General features: G+C 47.1%; 1 protein-coding gene across 1 annotated transcript; it reads left to right on the top strand.

Moving 5' to 3' along the window:
• The first annotated feature begins 6,583 nt into the window (after positions 1 to 6,583).
• On the top strand, positions 6,584 to 7,997 carry LOC123076298 (mitogen-activated protein kinase kinase kinase 18). The gene has a single exon (XM_044498623.1). The coding sequence runs from the start codon at positions 6,708 to 6,710 to the stop codon at positions 7,995 to 7,997; it is 1,290 nt and encodes a 429-aa protein (XP_044354558.1). The 5' UTR covers positions 6,584 to 6,707.
• The last annotated feature ends 11,382 nt before the right edge of the window (positions 7,998 to 19,379 follow it).

Genomic DNA, 19,379 nt, shown 5'->3' with positions numbered 1-19,379 from the left:
CCATTTACTAATCTAATTGACATTCAGATTAAGCACATAATATATTTCATTTCCATATTAAGGAAGCAGAATTTCATAATTGAAATACATATGAGTACAACATGATATAGCTTCAGCACTGAGCTACCCCATTACACAACTGCACCAGCACCAAGTTTCACATGCAACATCTAGAACCTTTCGAAATTAGCATCATAGACGGTACATAGACAGATGCATCTCATCTGGAAAACTGATGAAGCGGAAGGCGAATATTGAGCCTTCATTCATGTTGAAGGTCTTTGCAACTTTAGGCCAGTGCCTGTGGATGATTGACCATCCATCCTTCGACCTCTTCAGGAACACTTCAATATTGAACCGTGGGTGTTGTATGAAAACTTTCCTCGCCTCCTGACCACAGAGGTGGTTTGAGAGGTAATCATCAGTGAACTGCTTTGAAAAGGCCTGAAAACAAGGATGTGCATAAATATCTTCTCTGTATTGGAAATGGGGTAAAGGAATAAAAAAAGGCAAGGTATAATAGTTAGTACCATCTTGTAAACCTCAGTGCTTCCATTGTTTCCCTGCAACACATATAAGGTAGTTAGTCATCATGTTAAGCAAGGGTTCACATGCTATCAGTAAAATATGTTGACGATAAATAAGCACATTGCAGATTCATCAGATTAATTCAAGCCACATGGAAAACCCATTTATCCGAACCAAGCATGATTAAGAACTAGGAAATATAGCACTTGTATATGTTTCTCATGTATTAAGTGCAGCCAAATTCGATTTATTCCTCACATGGTATACAATAACAGAATGCAGCCACAAAAATTGAACATCGCATTGCAGAATTGAACCAAGCAGTTAACTAAACACCACAACAAATGAACCAAACGTTAACTGAGCACCTTGACCTCGCCACAAAAGCCGCCGCTCCTTAGCCGCCAGTCGGTGGCTCCGCGCACTGAGTTGAGGAGGAGGAGGAGGTCGTACGTTGATGGATGCATCTTTCTTCTTGCCTCCTGTAACCACCACTGCGATTGCATCATCGTGGCCTTAATTCTTATTATGCTATTGCATTCTCATTCCAGTCAATACAGACATGTGCGATCCCTTTGCTTAATTATATGCATCACTTTAACTAGTACTCCATCCGTCAATTTATAAGTTGTGCTGCTAGTGTTTGGGGCCGGCGCACAATCACGCACGTTCGTGTGCATGCGGTTGCATAGGTCGCGGCGCGACGATGCAGTTACCCGCTGCAAAAACTGCCATGCGGGGGACATGGCATTGACCATTGGGCGGCAACAGTCGGTCATCCGGGTGCCCAATAAAGGATGCAAAGAGGGATCCTACAGCAACAAGGACCAGCTTCCCTACCGATAGCTCATCTAACAAAACTCCCAAGTTAAGTGTGCTGAGGCTTGAGTAGTCATCAGATGGGTGACCAGATGGGAAGTGGCCTCGATGTTAAATTAACTGATGTGATGGGTCACTGTAAACATTTAATTGCGTTGAATGTATATAGTGCTCCATCATATTAGTTGAATTAACCTCGAGGTCCTTGTTTTGTAATTTTTGACATTTTTTGTTTTTTGTACACATGTTGGTTGGCTTGAAGAAGGTCTATCTCGTTACTTTTTGATAATTTTTGTTTTTTGAACACATGTTAATTGGCTTGAATGAAGGTATATCACGTTACTTTATGACATGTTTCCAAAACATGGACCTCGAGGTTAATTCAACTAATAGCACGGAGCACTATATACATTCAACGCAATTAAATGTTTCCCCAAAAAAGTGATATGATTGCTGTGAAACTTATGTCATGTATGTCAAATTAACCTCTGTGTACTTGTTCTCGAATTAACCTCTAGGCCTTTTTACCGCGTATCACACACATCTTGTTAAGTTGAACCGTTTATGTTCCCTTCCCTAATCGAAAACAGTTCATTCGACTGAACTGTATGTCGTATATCACACACACCTTGATCTGGCTGACCGTTTCTGTTGCTTTCCCTAATAGCAAACAGTTCATCGGAGCGAACTGTATGCCGTATATCGCACACACATTGATATGGCTGCTCGTTTCTGTTGTTCTGTCTAATCGCAAACAGTTCGTCTGGATCAACCGTATGCCGTGCATCGCACACACAACTAAAATCTGAACCATGTTTGATGGCGTCGCCATCGCAAATGTTTTGCACCTTTTTTGACGATTTTTTACACCATCGTTTGCGATTATTGCATCGCACACAGTTTCGTCGAAGGGTCTCTGATCGTAGTGCCGCGTTAGTAGCATCCGCACCAATGAGCCATCTGAGGGCCCAACGGATCCCAAGTTCTACTCCCCCTTTGAGGTGGCAAGGCGCGATCGGGAACTCTGCTTGGAGCTTTATCCTCCTTTGATTAGCTTGGCCGAGGGAATCCAACTCAAGAAAACCTCGGACCCGAGCTCCTGTTCGAGGGACGAGCACAAGATCGATTGGCCAGAGAAGGCGTGCGTCTCAGATGTTACGCCGAACCTTGATCTCTCTCCCTCTATGTACTATTCCCCCAGGGAACACGGGGGCACGTTGGAGTCCCCCCCCGATTGGATTGAAATTTTTGATCCCACCCACCCCCATGTCGAGTATTGCCCAAGTAATTCAGGGCCTCCCGATGTCTGGGACCTAATCTATATAAAACAACGAGCCGGGGAGACAGACCGACAGTTTTGGTTGAGATTCTTGTTCGTCAAGAACAGTATAACCAACTGGCCTAACACATTAGTGCTAACCGCCTTCCGTCATAATTGTGATGACAAGGGGGTGCTAAACTCCCTCACTCGGCGTCGAGTTCAAACTTTCTCCGAGCTCTCTGAACTGGTATTGAAATTTTGCGCCATTGAAGATGCCTCGCTGGCTCAAGATGAATATTCTGAACCCATCCAATCAAGAAATTCAAAAAATCCGACCCCACACGGCAAAGGAAGCCATCTAGGCGCCCCCGTGCTAGGGGAACCATCATGAAAAAGAAAAAAGACGGGATCCTAGACCGCCCTAGACGGACTGCTGGACCAACCGTGCCCTATACACTCTGTCTTGCTCAACACCAATCCAACCCACAGCCTTTGGGCCTGTTGGGTTGTAAAACAAGTGGCTACGGGTGGCGAGGCCCTCCTCGCATATTGGCACGCTATTAGTCATTCAACGAAGTCCTCGGGCGAAGCCGAGGTCCTCATGATTTACCAAACGTACAAATGGGGGAATCAAAGAAAACGAGCTCTACACGAGCTCGGCCACGCCCAGATAGGCACACGTCCAGCCGCATGGTTGGACACGCCGATCACATTCGAGCAACACCATCAGCCAGTGGCCGATCTAAGCCGATGCCCAGCCGCTTTGGTCCTCGACCCCATAGTGGACGCATGTCGGCTGCATAGAGTGCTAATGAACGACGGTAGCAGCTGAAACCTCATCTACGACAGCACATTGGTTATGGAGAAGTGCTAGCAGAAAAATGCACATTTTTCTTCTTCTTATTGTTGCTTCTTGATAGAGTCAACCCAAGGAATCTTCTCAATAGAAAATCTGTGCACTTAAACTGCTATGACTGTCTTTTCTGCAATGAGGGAGCTGAAGAGACTTCACTACATCTTTTTTTGGGATTGCACATTCGCTCCACCACCATCCCCTCTAGGCAGAGAGGAACTTCCATATATGATAATGTTCTGCTTGCTCATCAACAATTGCCTAAATTCATTGACTGTACATTAACATCCTTGGCTGCAGAAGTATTTGGAAACAAAGAAACGATAAGGCATTCACGAGAGAAGTGTCATTTAGAAACTCCAAGAAATAAGTACATGCTCAAGAAAGAACCACCCCTTCTGGTATACATGACCAAGCAAAAGCATACGATAACTGTCAAGGATTGGATTAATTCTCATCTTGGAGCACGATTTCAGTTTGTTAGATTTTTTTCTCCACTCATTATGATACCTTTCTTCTTTTCTTTCGTCTTTTTTTGCGAGGATCTTTCATCTTTTTCTTTGTTTTGCCTATGCATATTACTACTATTATTTAATGAAACCATCGTAGAACAATTAATCTATGGTTTGTGCTTAAAAACATACAGATATAACAATATGTCATATATGTTCATGATAAAGTGCTCGCGATCGATCTTTTCCTCGCTAATTCAATAATCTCTATTCCTAATGGACGAGTTGTTGAATTGTCTCCGCGGTTTATTTTCGCTGGGTTTTTTTCGTCTCTCCTCCCACCACCCCCTCCCACCCTGGTGAATAGTCTCCGCGGTTTATTTTCGCTGGGTTTTTTTCGTCTCTCCTCCCACCACCCCCTCCCACTCTTTATTACAACCAGAACTTTCCTAACGTATAACAAATCACGGATCTAACTTCCTTAAATTATGCAAATCAATCGATTCCTTTTATTGGTTCAATTTATCTTAGAAAACAAATAACAAATTTTCAGGAAATAAATAATACATCTTAATCTAACTTTCCTAACTTATCTAAATCAATTGATTTCTCTTATTAGTGAAATTTGTTTTAGGAAACAAATAACAGACACGTCACAACTTTTCTCCCAATAAATAGTTTCTTAACATTTGCAAATTTTCCTAATCAGACACGTCATAAACGGGCAGGTACTGATATCACATTACCAAACAATAAAACCCCATTTGCATAGAAATCAGTTCAAAAATCCTAACTTTCTTAAATTTTTACCTTTCCTTGATAACAACCAATATTTTCTATGTTTTCCACTTATTGAAGGAAATCACCCCTCCATCGATATTAGCATTTTTTTTGGAATGAGATCTCCGGATTATGATTTTTTTTTTGCGATTCTTTCCAATTGTGACATCTCCTTCCACTCCGGCTCCTTCTCGCATAAACACCTCCACCACAGCCAGGTGACACCGCCCCAGACCTCCTGCCTCTCCACACCTTCTTCGGCACCTCCTTCTCGTACTCCATTAACAATCCCTCCGCCACATTTGTCCACGGTGGTGTCGAGGGCATGGCGCAACAGCGTACCAGCGGTAGAGTAGCAGGAAGCAGCACGCAGCAGGCGAGGCGAGGGGCCGACGGTGGAGGGCAGAGATGCGGCCGGCGTGGCTGAGGGGCGGCCGGCAGAAGATGGCCACGACTGGAGGCGGCGCGAGGCAGGGGCGCGACAGCGGGGCGAGCGAAGGGATAGGCGGCGGCACACGGGGCGAGCGCAGCCAGCGAGAGTGTGGCGCGCGGCCAGGGTGTGTGTCGCGCTGGGCACAGTGGTGCGGTGGCTGCGACGAGCGCGACGGCAGCGGCGGGCGCGACCGACGCGGTGTAGCACGGGCGTGGGCATGGAGAGGGAGTGGCCCGCGGGCGCGGAAGAAGAGCGGCAGGCTCGGGCATGGGCGTGCATAGGAGCGGGCATGTGCCACGGGGTCAATCCGAGGAGCTCGGTGGCTGTCCCTGCAATGGCCATGGCGGACGGCGGTTCTCGGCCATGGCGAAATACCTAACGAGAGCAAACGAGAGGGGAAACAGGGGAAAGGCAAGAGGAGATCATGGCGGTGTCAATGGCGCCCTAGGGGAAGACATGGGAGCTCGGGGTGTCGTTTACCTCTCGCCAATGTTACATAAAAATAACGCTGAGAACTTAGATTTATTGTTTGTCATGGAGCTGTGGCTAGCCGATTACATGAAATTAATTCCCTCAGTTGTGGTGGCAAATATAATACACATAATCCATATTGTTATGCACTAGCGCGTGTGCGTGTGAAATAGATGGATTATGATCTCGTACCCAATAAGATAGATATGTGTGTGTGTGTTAGAGAGAGAGAGGGGGGAGAGGGGGAGAGAGAGTGAGGAGGAGGGAGGGAGAGGGTGTGTGTGTGAGAATTTGATGGTAAAAAAGGTCGTCACTGTCACTTAATATGTATGAGAATATTAAATGTAATATTAACATAATTAATATTGAACTTTTAAAGTTAATGTGGCCCGTTGCAACACACGGGCGTTCTTCTAGTCTTATACTCCTTCCGTTTTTAAATATAAGTCTTTTTAGTCATTTTAAATGGACTACAACATACGGATGTATGTAGACATATTTTAGAGTATAGATTCACTCATTTTGCTCTGTATGTAATCATTTGTTAAAATGTTTAGAAAGACTTATATTTGGGAACGGAGGGAGTAGAAGAATTAGAGAGACCATGAGAGAAGCAATGAGAGCATCGAGCATGAGAGAAGCGATGACGCGGCTGAAGAAGCTTCGCTCGATCGCGCGAGAGAGACAGGAGCTCTCCCAGCCTCCTGCGGTCCTGCCCAATTTGACGCCGTTTTCCATCTGCTCACCCCGCTCCCGGAACCCAATTCAGCAAATCCCCCACGTGCAGCGAAATGAGGCCACGTTGACGGTGCCTCCGACCCGCCCGGCCCACGCGACAGTGTCCCGTCAACGCCCACCCTCCCGTTTCCTCGCGCAGCTCGGCCCATGCTTTTCACACCACACCGCGGAATTGGTACGGATCTTAATCGAAGCCACGCCACGCCACCTGTCTTTTCCGGCCCCGCCATATATCATCCCACGCCGAGCCCGAGCTCTCCACTTCAAATCAAATCGCAGAAGGGAAACCAATCGAGCGAGCCAACAACTCGCAGCCACCACAATTTCGAAATACCTCCTGCCTGCCTGCAAGAAACGAGCGCCGAGAAAGAAATGGAGGCGGCGGTCGGCGGCAGCTGGACACGCGTCCGCACGCTCGGCCGCGGCGCGTCCGGCGCCGTGGTGTCCCTCGCCGCCGACGACCTCTCGGGCGCGCTCTTCGCCGTCAAGTCGGCGCCCGCGGCCGCCGCGGACCAGCTCCGGCGCGAGGGCGACATCCTGTCCGGCCTCAGCTCGCCGCACGTCCTGCCCTGCCTCGGCTTCCGCGCCGCCGCCGGCGAGTGTCAGCTCTTCCTCGAGTTCGCGCCCGGCGGCTCGGTCGCCGTCGTCGCCGCGAGGAGCGGCGGCCGGCTCGAGGAGTGCGCCGTCCGGGCGTACGCCGCCGACGTGGCCAGAGGCCTGGCGTACCTCCACGGGAGGTCCCTCGTCCACGGGGACGTGAAGGGGAGGAACGTCGTGGTCGGCGCCGACGGCCGGGCGAAGATCGCGGACTTCGGGTGCGCGAGGGCGGTGGGCTCTTTCGATCGGCCCATCGGGGGCACGCCCGCGTTCATGGCGCCGGAGGTGGCGCGGGGCGAGGAGCAGGGCCCCGCGGCCGACGTCTGGGCGCTGGGCTGCACCGTCCTCGAGATGGCCACCGGCCGCGCCCCGTGGAGCGACATGGACGACATCCTCGCGGCGATGCACCGGATCGGCTACACGGACGCCGTGCCGGAGGTGCCCGCGTGGCTGTCCGCAGAGGCGAAGCACTTCCTGGCCATGTGCTTCGCGAGAGACGCCCGCGACCGGTGCACGGCGGCGCAGCTGCTGGAGCACCCGTTCCTGGCATCCGCCGGCTGCGGCGTGAAGCCGGAGGAGGCGGCGACCAAATGGGTGTCCCCCAAGAGCACGCTGGACGCGGCGCTCTGGGAGTCCGACACCGAAGACAACGACGAAGGCATTGCAGAGAGCCCCGCCGAGAGGATCAGAGCATTGGCATCCCCTTCCTCGGCATTCCCGGACTGGAGTTCAGACGAAGGCTGGATCGACGTGCTCAACGAGAGCCGTGGAGCTTGCGATGCCGCCGCCGAGGACGAGCGCGCATCGTCGGGCGAAGAAGCGTTTGCAACGGAGGCCGAACTCTCCGGGTCTGCATACGTGGAGGATACCGATCGTGTTGGCACTGTAGGATTAACTACTCTCTCAGCTGAGCAGCAGAATGACTTTTGTTCGGGCCTCTTCAGTGACCCACCTGTATTTCCTGTGAACAGTGCCTTCCTTGATGAAAGTGAAATAACAGAAGCGTTATTGCATCGAACTATAACTATTACTGTCCCCATTTCAATCCCTTGTGTGCGCGCTTAATTGTTTCCGCCGAACTATCGTGGCGTGACGATTCCAGAAACGTTTGCTCTAGACTAGAGATATGCATGACCCACGGAGGATCACTGGGCGGGTTAGCATGGAGTAGGAGTAGGAGTAGCATATGTCTATCTTCTCCTCCCGTGTCTCATCTCATGGGGCCATCCATGCCAAAAGGGGTTGCTAGATGATGTTAGAGAAGGCCACTCCCCGTTCGACACACTTGGATCCTTCTTTATCCTTTATTGGCTTGTGCACTTCTCCGTCAGTTTCCAGTTAGGAATGCAATGCTGAGCAGCAAAGAGAAGACCATAATAAAACAAGATAAACCGATCGATGAGTAGGCCTGATTAGACCGCACTTCTTCTAAACGGCCTCTTATCTTAGTGACTAACAGAGATCTGGTCAACGGGGAGTCTTGTGACACTGGCTGAAGCTACAAGACCAAAGGCTTGGGAGTTGGGACATATCGCCATGCGGCCGCGTCTCCGAGCGATGGCCAAGTGGCGGCGTGCTCCGAACGCCCAGGTGTTCTTCTCAGACAGTGCAGAGAGAAAGTTGCCGTACACGTTTGATGTTTGCCACACGTGGAAGTAGGGATGGGTTGAGAGTGAGCTTGTTCAAATCCTCAAGGTTTGCTTACCGTGACACGCGTCCGGAATCCTCGGAAAGCTCTTTCGTGAGACTTGTGTCCACGTTTCTAGATTTTGCAGCTCTTGCAGCTTGCTTGTCCAAGTGGCAGCCGTACGCACTTATCTCGGCTCCTCTGGTTCATCCGGTTTTCCTTTCCCCGACATGAAAGGCCAAAAGGTGTGCCGTGAAGCCCTAAAATGTTTTTTTTCTTCATTTTGCGAATCGTGAAATCTGTATTTGTTTCCGCACACTGGGTTCCAAAAGGGTGCATTCGTCATGCTGTAAAAGAATTTGGTCGCCGATACAGCATCTGGATCTTCTTTTTTCAACAACCTTGCTGTGAGCCAACTACCTTGGCATTTCTGCTGGCGAGTGACAACCTTATTGCTGCTTCTTCCATTCATTTTTCTTTTCTGACTGGGGGCGCTTTGGTGCTTCTCCAGCTGCAACGCCAGCGTTGCCTGCCTCTAGAACTTAGGAAGGCAAGGCAGTGCGGTACCCAACCGTATTGTTAGGTGGCTCGCGTCCAAAGTCAACACAACGATCTTTCTGCTTAACGATCTCAACACCCAAGATTTGACCTGCACATCAGGCGGTTGAGCAGCAAGAATCCCGTGCGTATGTCAGCCATGCGATCGCCACATCTCACCGCTGACGTCACTCTTGTGTAGTTGTACTAGTACTATCTCAAGTGGGGATCCAGACGAGGTGTCGCATTTCCACCTGACATTTTGGTATCAAGAGAAGAGGTAGACCGGCGTTTGTGAATCTGCGATCTGTTTTTCACGAAAACGAGCATGGTTGAAACTGCTAGCCTGATTTATTTACTGAATTTAGTGTGGTTCTCTTTCTGTGTACAGCGAACTTGACAACTCGTGGTTTTCTGTCTCTGATAATGGGATGACGTGCAACTCTCTTTTTCAGGAAAAAAGAAAGGCCTTGTTCTTATCTGGGATGAGAATAACCGAATAATTGTGCTTCTGATACTACAGTAACTGGGTGGCGTTGGTGTGCCGCTGCGAAACGTGGTTGTGTATGTACGGCATGGTGCTGCGTGACGCCCGCTGTGACGCCAACCCGCCGGTCCGCCGCCGGGGAAGTCTTTCTTCCGTCTCGCCTTGCTCGGCTTCAGATCAGGCAGAACCTTCCTCCTAGTTCCCACCCACCCGGCCACCGTGGTCAAGTATAGTAATCAACATAGCCCAAAGAGTAGATGCGCTTCTACCTGTACTGTACAGGTGCATGAACGTGGTTTCAGTTCATCTAGCATCAGCAAGCAACAAGCAACACAAGTAGTGTTAAACCTGACTGGTGGGACCAGGTCGAGTAAACAAAATAGCTCGGCGAGAGACAAACGCATGTCGGGGTCACTCTGCCGTGCCCAACTGCCGCTTCGGTCACTCTGCACGCTACACTGCGTCGGTGCTTACGCCTCCTCTTCCTCTCTGAATCGGAGAAGAATCGAAGGACCAAATCCGTGCGTTTTTCTTTCTCTGAGAGAGAAGATGACGATTCGGGCTTTCAGAGTTGGACGAAACGACGGCGACGTGCCCGGCCGGTAGCGCGCCAACCACGGCGGGCGTCCGGTGGAGCACTGCAGGGCACGCAGTTTCGTAATTCGGCTCGTGCCGTTTACATACAGACCGTGGACCGGTGGCCCAGTGGTCTCGCGCTAGTCTTTCCTGTGCTTGTGCATGCATGCATGCTGCTATTTTGTCGTGTGTCCTTGGTCTTTCTCAGTCAACTCCGGTATGAAACGCCGGGGCACGGCCAACTCGGGACGGTCTCGGTAAATTTAGCCACGCGGTCGCGTTTTTGGACTTCTGAACAAACAACGAGCACAAAATGTTTTAATAACCGCGCATGCCTCTCGCGACATGCATATATGGTGTATATATGTTACTCTAACAAAACATGTGCACAACTTCTTATTGTACGGTTGACGAGCGATGCCAAGGATATCCAGAGGAGCTTATAATAGACTAGACGGACTTGAGAGCAGAGCATGCTCTGCTCTGTTCTATTCTAACTTTCTAAGGCTTGGCGCGCCACATGGTCGCCGAGGCACGTTTGATTTGTCCACGCATGTGCCGGACCTAGGATCATCAGGCCCAACAATTCGCGGCGCTGAATGGTTCAGCATCTCGGCGTCAAGTGCCGTAGCTCAAAAAAAGGTGCAGATCAATGAACCCGCCATGGGGGATGGATCAAGCGAACGTGCAGGTGTCTATGGATCTTAAAGATGTCCAAGTGAAAGAAGCCATGACTTTTTAATCGCGGCGACCTAACATGCTTGCTATGCTCGTTGCCAGGTCCACTGGATAGGTGATATCTCTCTCGCGCGGCTACGAACGGTTTGTTTGTTTCCTCTTGATGAATCTACTGAATCACGCGCCGACGCCGAGGACAGGAGCAGGTTGCTCTCATGACATGTACAGCTACCGCCTAACTCTAACCTGTCAAGCTGGCATGTGTGATGCAATGCTGCCTGCCTGCGACGCTTGCATTTGCACATGGTTTAAGATCGCATCCTCCTTTTTGTAGATCAACCAAGCTACTTCCACGTTTATTGTCCGGACTAGCACCATGCCTTCGATCTATGTCGTTGCACACGGCTGTTCTACTACCCACAAGTAGCCAGTTCGGCGACAGTTCAATCAGTGTGACCTGTTATTGTTAGACAAAAGCATATCTTTCGTCCCTTTGCATTACCGTTGAGAAATGCAATGCATGCTTGGAAGGTTCTAGAGATATGGGTAATGCTGCCAAGCAAGAAGCTTGTAGAATATTATGGAATATTTCATGATAAAGGAGGATATTTTTGAAAAAAAAAACTCTACAAGCTACATGATTAACCATGGTGGAGAGATTTAGAAATAACTCTAGAATTATGAAAGATTTAGAGACAACTCTAGAATTATGGAAAGTTCTAGAGCAGGATATTTTGGTGTAGTAGAAAATATCTACTACCCGTCCCGTAATGTAAGACGTTTTCTAACACTAGTGTAGTATCAAAAAACGTCTTATATTATGACACGGAGGGAGTATAAATTAGATATGTGCAATGGACACTCTAAAAAAACATTGGACATGGTTCATGGGAAATAGTAGAGAAATCTAGAAATATGATATTCCTGTGGAGTTCTCTAAAACTGTGTTTTAGGGCTTGGATGGTTGCCCGTTTGCCATAATCCTAGGATATGCTTATGCCACAGATTGTTTTTCCTATGTTGATCGTTTGATTCACAGGATTGCAAAAACACGGGAATAGAAAAAACGCAGGATTGGAATAGCCTGTCCATTGGATCCCTTAGGATTTGAGTTTGTTTGATTGTGTCAAGGAAAAAACAAAGGATTTCTTCCAAGAGGTTTGAGTTGATGTTAGAATTCCTATAAAATGCAGTACAAATGAATCCTTAGGAAAAAATTCCTACAGGATTCAATCCTACGAATCAAACGATCAACATAGGAAAAATTCCTAAGGATTCTAATCCTTCAAAGATCGTATGAAAATCTTTTGAATCAAAGAGACCCCTAATGATCTGATCTGGGGCTAGGTTTTTGACTTGGCCAAGGCGTCCGGACGAATCAACGTGAAGGAGGATGTTGCCGAATAAAAACATTGCTGGCTGAGGACGAAGACATCACCGCGGCCGATGTCGGAGTTGATATGAAGACAAGCCATCGGTACCTTTCGACCATACAGCGGGACCTGCATGGGCCACCAATGTCGGCGCTAAAACTGGCAAACCTCGGGTAGGGGGCCCGAGGTGGTGGTCTTGGAACGATGCTAACAGGGGGGAAACATGAGATGATGTCTACCCAGGCTCAGGCCATCTCAAAGAGGTAAAACCCTACGTCCTGCTTGATTATATTGATGTGATGGAGTATAGAGTACAAGTTGATCTACCTCGAGATCGTATGATCGTGTGCTAAACTCTAAGGTTGGTAATCGTGCCTCTACAAACTAAACTCCCCGGCTTACATATCCACCTGGGGTACCTAGGTTACACACATGGTCGGCTGCCATCATGCCGGGTATTGAGCTATCCTTGAAGTACACGCCAAGTATTCAGAGATTTCCATCTTGGTTACGCTGAGGTTCACAGCTTCCGGAGTCCTTCCTTTTAATGATTGGCGGGCCATAAGTCCGACCCATGGACTATGAGCCGTACAGGTTATCACCCCCTAGTCCAGGACACCGTCAAAAAGGTATTACCCATGGACTTCTGGTCGTTATTCCTCTATGAAGATATACAAACTCTTGATTGGTGCCAATACTTCTCACAACATTTTCAGACAACTCGGGAACACTTCCCGCTGACTCAGACACAAGAATTTTTTTCTAGCTCCTACTCCACGATCAGAGCAATACAAGGAATGTGCTGCATGGTAGGAATGTGTAACTCGATGATTATAATACACTAGTGCAGAGACGTGTTGTGCAAACGATTTTTACCCCCTTTCAGCGACAGAGTTTTAAACCGTCGCCTTGCCTGTGTGTGCGATAGGGGGTCCTTCTGACACGACCTAGAAACCGTCGGTGATAGGTCCTCCAATCACACACGTGGGGCAAAAAGAGCTCGTGTGCGATCGGGCGAGCCATCGTAGACAATTATACACGTCCAATCGTTTCTGTTTGTATGTACATCTCACACAGTGAATCGCAAACAAATGTTTCCGTTCGTATGTATATCACACACAATTTTTTATGTGGAAACATTTGTGCAAGGTGGCCTAACGCAAACATTTGTTGGGCGGAAGCCGTGTGTGATTGTTCATTGATCCAACACGCCTACTTTTTAAAAACTGTGTGGGTTGTTTGAGTTCATCGCTGATGCTTCTCCATCGTATCTACTTTTCCTAAGGCTTTTGCTCTTGTTTTGGACTCTAATTTGCATGATTTGAATGAAACTAGCCCGGACTGACGTTGTTTTCAGCAGAACTACCGTGGTGTTGTTTTTCTGCAGAAATACAAGTTCTCGGATTTGGACGAAACTTTTTGGAGAATTATTTCCCAATAAATAAAAAATACTGGAACCAAGACCCACTGGAGGGGGGGGGGGCTGGCTGCCCACAAGACACCAGGGCGCGCCAACCCCCTCTGGCACGCCCTGGTGGGTGGTGGAGCCCTCGGGGCTCCGCTGACCCTAACTCCGACACTATAAAATCCTATTTTTCCAGAAAAAATAGGAGAGGAAGTTTCATCGCGTTTTACGATACGGAGCCACTGCCACCTGTTCTTCATTGGGAGGCCAGATCTGGAGCCCATTCGGGGCTCCGGAGAGGGGGATCTTCGGTCTTCGTCATCACCAACCATCCTCTATCACCAATTTCATGATGCTCCCCACCGGGAGTGAGTAATTCCTTCGTAGGCTTGCTGGTCAGTGAGGAGTTGGATGAGATTCATCATGTAATCGAGTTAGTTTTGTTATGGCTTGATCCCTAGTATCCACTATGTTCTGAGATTGATGTTGCTATGATGTTGGTATGCTTAATGCTTGTCACTAGGGCCCGAGTGCCATGATTTCAGATTTGAACCATTTATGTTTTCACCAGTATATCTATGTTCTAGATCCGATCTTGCAAGTCAGATGCACCTGCTACGTGTTATGATCCGTAAACCCCATGGTGACAGTAATTGGGATACTTTCCGGTGATGACCGTAGTTTGAGGAGTTCATGTATTCACTATGTGTTAATGCTTTGTTCCGGTTCTCTATTAAAAGGAGGCCTTAATATCCCTTAGTTTCCTATTGAACCCCGCTGCCACGGGAGGTTAGGACAAAATATGTCATGCAATTTCTTTTTCATTAGCACGTATGGCTATTACGGAATACACTTCTGCATTATATTTATGAACTGGAGCTAGTTCTATGTCTCCCTATGTTATGATTGTTATATGATGAATATTATCCAACGAATTCACTGATCCAATGCCTACGAGTTTTCCACATATTGCTCTTGCTAAGTTACTATTGCTTTTGCTACTGTTACAGCTGCTACAAAACTGTTACTGCTGTTACCGTCACCATTGCTACTATTACCACTGCTATCAAAACTATCATATTACTATGCTACTGATCACTTTGCTGCAGATATTTAATCTCCATGTGTGGTTGAATTGACAACTCAACTGCTAATACTTACAAATATTCTTTGGCTCCCCTTGTGTCGAATCAATAAATTTGGGTTGAATACTCTAGCCTCGAAAACTATTGCGATCCTCTATACTTATGGGTTATTAGTCGCCCACGGTGTTGTCTGAGAAATCGTCTGCAATAGAAAAACCCAATAAGAAGGCTAATTAGCCTATTATTGATAAGCCATTTAGTAATCAAATTGACATTTTATATCAAACACACCATATATTTCATATCCGTATTACATCAACCAGGATTTCTTAATTGAATTACATTAGAGTACATCACCAGATAGCTTCAGCACTTAGTTACACCTTATAGGCATATAGCTAGCTATGCCATTACACAACAACACCAAGTTGCACATGAAACATATAAAACCTTCGGAAAGTATCATCATACACGGTAAATAGACAGATGAATCTCATCTAGAAAACTGCTGAAGGGGAAGGCGAATATTGAGCCTTCAGTGATGTTGAATGTCCTTGCAACTTTGGGCCAGTGGATATGGATAATTGCCCACCTAACCTTCGTCCTCTTGAGGAAGACTTCAATATTGTACAGTGAGTGTTGAATGAATACCTTCCTCGCCTCTCAACCATGCAGATGGTTTGAGAGGTAATCATCGATGAACTGCTTCGGAAAGGACTGAAAACAAGGATATGCATAAATATCTATTCTAAATTTTGAAATGACGCAAATGAATGAAACAAGGTAAAAGAGTTAGTACGATTCTATAGTTGGTTGATGTCTTCTTCATTGTGCAAATAAAGATCTTGCTGTTATTCATCACCAGTTTCTTTATCCTAACAATCTTTCTGAGTTTCTTGACTTGACCGATATTCATGGACATCTCATTTTCCCATATGCAAAATGGGTCGAACATTGGGTCTAAACCTCCGACAACAGGACTTACATGTGCAGGACCAAACTGTTAAAAACCTAAATATTAAAATGATTCCTGCAATTGCACAATAATGTGCTATTAGCCAAAGGACCATGCATGTGCAAACCTTGATGGTAAACTGATTCGTCTCCAACGTATGTATAATTTATGATTGTTCCATGCTATTATAGTATCAATCTTGTATGTTTTATATGCAATTTTAGATCATTTTTTGGGACTAATCTATTAACCTAGTGCCCGGTGCGAGTTGTTGTTTTTGGCTTTTCAGAAAATCAATATCAAACAGAGTCCAAACGGAGAAAAACTTTGGATTAATTTTTCTAAACCAGAAGGGACTCACGAAGGTTCCGGAGAAGACTTGAGGAGTTGCGAGGAAGCGACAAGCTCATGGGGCGCGCTCCCCAGGCTTGTGGGCCCCTCGCAGCACCTCCTGACCTAATGCCACCTCTATAAATTCCCAATACATCAGAGAGCTACCCGAAACACTTTTTCCACCGCCGCAAGTTTCTGTTCTTCCACGGTCCCATCTGGAGGCCTTTTTCGGCAACCTGTCGGAGGGGGAATCGATCACGGAGGGCTTCTAGATCATTCTTGCTACCCTTCTGATGATGCGTGAGTAGTTCACCATAGACCTACGGGTCCATAGTTAGTAGCTAGATGGCTTCTTCTCTCTCTTTGATCTTCAATACAGTGTTCTCCTTGATGTTCTTGGAGTTCTATTCGATGTAATCTTATTTTGCGGTGTTTTTGTTGGGATCCGATAAATTGTGGGTTTATGATCAGATTATTCATGAATATTAATTAAGTCTTCTCTGAATTATTTTATGCGCGATTATTATAGCATTGTATTTCTCTCTGATCTATACGTTTAATTTGGCCAACTAGATTGATTTTTCTTGCAATGGGAGAGGTACTTTGTGATGGGTTCAATCTTGCGGTGCTCAATCTGAAGGAAATATGCCCTAGAGGCAATAATAAAGTTGTTATTTTATATTTCCTTATTCATGATAAAGGTTTATTATTCATGCTAGAATTGTATTAATCGGAAACCTAAATACATGTGTGAATACATAGACAAACACCATGTCCCTAGTGAGACTCTACTTGACTAGCTCGTTGATCAAAGATGGTTAAGATTTCCTCACCATGGACATGAGTTGTCATTTGATAACGGGATCACATCATTAGGATATTGATGTGATGGACAAGACCCATCCTTTATCTTAGCATAATGATCGTTCAATTTTATTACTATTGCTTTCTTCATGTCAAATACATATTCCTTCAACTATGAGATTATGCAACTCTCGGATACCGGAGGAATGCCTTGTGTGCTATCAAACGTCACAATGTAACTGGGTGATCATAAAGATGCTCTACAGGTATCTCCGAAGGTGTTTGTTAAGTTGGCATAGATCGAGATTAGGATTTGTCACTCCGAGTATCGGAGAGGTATCTCTGGGCCCTCTCGGTAATACACATCATAAGCTTGCAAGCAAACGACGAAGGAGTTAGTCACAAGGTGATGTATTACAGAACAAGTAAAGAGACTTGCCGATAACAAGATTGAACTAGGTATGAAGATACCGACGATCGAATCTCGGGCAAGTAACATGCCGATGGACAAAGGGAATTACATATGTTGTCATAACGGTTCGACCGATAAAGATCTTAGTAGAATATGTAGGAGCCAATATGGGCATCCAGGTTCCGCTATTGGTTATTGACCGGAGAGGTGTCTCGGTCATGTCTAGAGGTGTCTCGGTCATGTCTACATAGTTCTCGAACCCGTAGGGTCCGCACGCTTAACGTTCGGTGACGATATAGTATTATATGAGTTATGTGATTTGGTGACCGAATGTTGTTCGGAGTCCCAGATGAGATCACAGACATGATGAGGAGTCTCAAAATGGTCGAGTGGTAAAGATTGATATATAGGACGGTGTTTGGACACCGGAAGTATTTCGGGTGGTACCGGGTACTTATCGGGTCACCGGAAGGGGTTCCGGGCAGCCCCGGTAGGTTTTTGGGCCTTATGGGCCAAAAGGGGAAGAGCACACCAGACCACAATGGGCTGGTGCGCCCCTCTACCCCCTGCCCATGCACCAAAGGAGGGAGGGAAGGAAAGGGGAGGCGCCCTAAGGCAGCCATCTCCCTTTCCTTTCCCCCTCATGTCCAAATAAGGAAAGGGGGGGGCGCAGGGCAAGGCACCAGCCCTAGGGCTGCCGCCATGTCTCTTGGGGTGCCCTAGCGGCTGCCTCCTCCCATCCCACCTATATATATGTGGGGAGGGGGCGCCACACAAGGACACAACATTGTCTTAGCCGTGTGCGGCGCCCCCGTCCACCGTTTACTCCCTCGGTCATATTTTCGTAGTGCTTAGGAAAAACCCAGCGGAGATCACATCACCATCACCGTCATGACACCGTCGTGTTGCCGGAACTCATCTACTACCTCGCCGTCTTGCTGGATCAAGAAGGTGGAGGACGTCACTGAGCTAAACGTGTGGAGAATGCGGAGGTGCCGTGCGTTCGGTATTAGATCGGTTGGAGCGCGAAGAAAGTTCGACTACATCAACAGCGTTGTGAGACTCTTCCGCTTACGGTCTACGAGGGTACGTAGACACACTCTCCCCTCGTTGCTATGCATCTCCATGGATAGATCCTTGCGTGTGCGTAGAATTTTTTTTGTTTTCCATGCAACGTTCCCCAACAGTGGCATCATGAGCCAGGTTTATGCGTAAATGTATGCACGAGTAGAACACAAAGAATTATGGGCGGTGATAGTCATACTGCTTACCACCAACGTCTTATTTTGATTCGGCGGTATTGTGGGATGAAGCGCCCCGGACCAACCTTACATGTCCACGCACATGAGACCGGTTCCACCGACTGACATGCAACTAGTTTTGCATAAAGGTGGCTGGCGGGTGTCTATTTCTCCTACTTTAGTTGAATCGAATTTGGCCGCGGCCGGTTCTTGAAGAAGGTTAAAACAGCAAACTTGATGAAACACCGCTGTGGTTTTATGCGTAGGTAAGAACGGTTCTTGCTAGAAGCCCGTAGCAGCCACGTAAAACTTGCAACAATAAAGTAGAGGACATCTAACTTGTTTTTGCAGGGTATGTTGTGATGTGATATGGTCAAGACATGATGAGATATACGTTATTGTATGAGATGATCATGTTTTGTAATATATCTGGCAACCGGCAGGAGCCATATGATTGTCTCTTTATTGTATGAAATGCATACGCCATGTAATTGCTTTACTTTATCGCTATGAGTTAGCAATAGTTGTAGAAGCAATAGTTGGCGAGACGACCACGACGCAACAATGGAGACCAAGGTGTCGAGCCGGTGACAATGGACATCACGACGAGATGATGATGGACATATCATGTCACATATTTTGCTTAGTACGGAGGTAGCATTATAAGATGACCCCTTCACTAAATTTCAAGGTAAAAGTGTTCTCCCTGAGTATGCACCGTTGCTACAGTTCTTCGTGTTGAGACACCACGTCGGGTGTGATAGACTCTACGTTCACATACAACGGGTGCAAGACAATTTTGCACATGCAGAATACTTGGGTTAAACTTGATGAGCCTAGCATGTACATACATGGCCTCAGAACACTAAAGACCGAAAGGTCGAACATGAATCATATAGTAGATATGATCAACATAGAGATGTTCACCATTAAT

This window comes from Triticum aestivum, chromosome 3D, assembly GCF_018294505.1.
Source record: "Triticum aestivum cultivar Chinese Spring chromosome 3D, IWGSC CS RefSeq v2.1, whole genome shotgun sequence".
Classification (NCBI taxonomy): domain Eukaryota; kingdom Viridiplantae; phylum Streptophyta; class Magnoliopsida; order Poales; family Poaceae; genus Triticum; species Triticum aestivum.
Note: the sequence above shows the minus strand (reverse complement) of the source record. Positions and strands in the feature narration are given on the sequence as shown.

What these genes read in the sequence shown, in the direction of transcription:
- LOC123076298 (XM_044498623.1), top strand. Translation starts at nt 6,708, where the DNA reads ATGGAGGCGGCGGTCGGCGGCAGCTGGACACGCGTCCGCACGCTCGGC.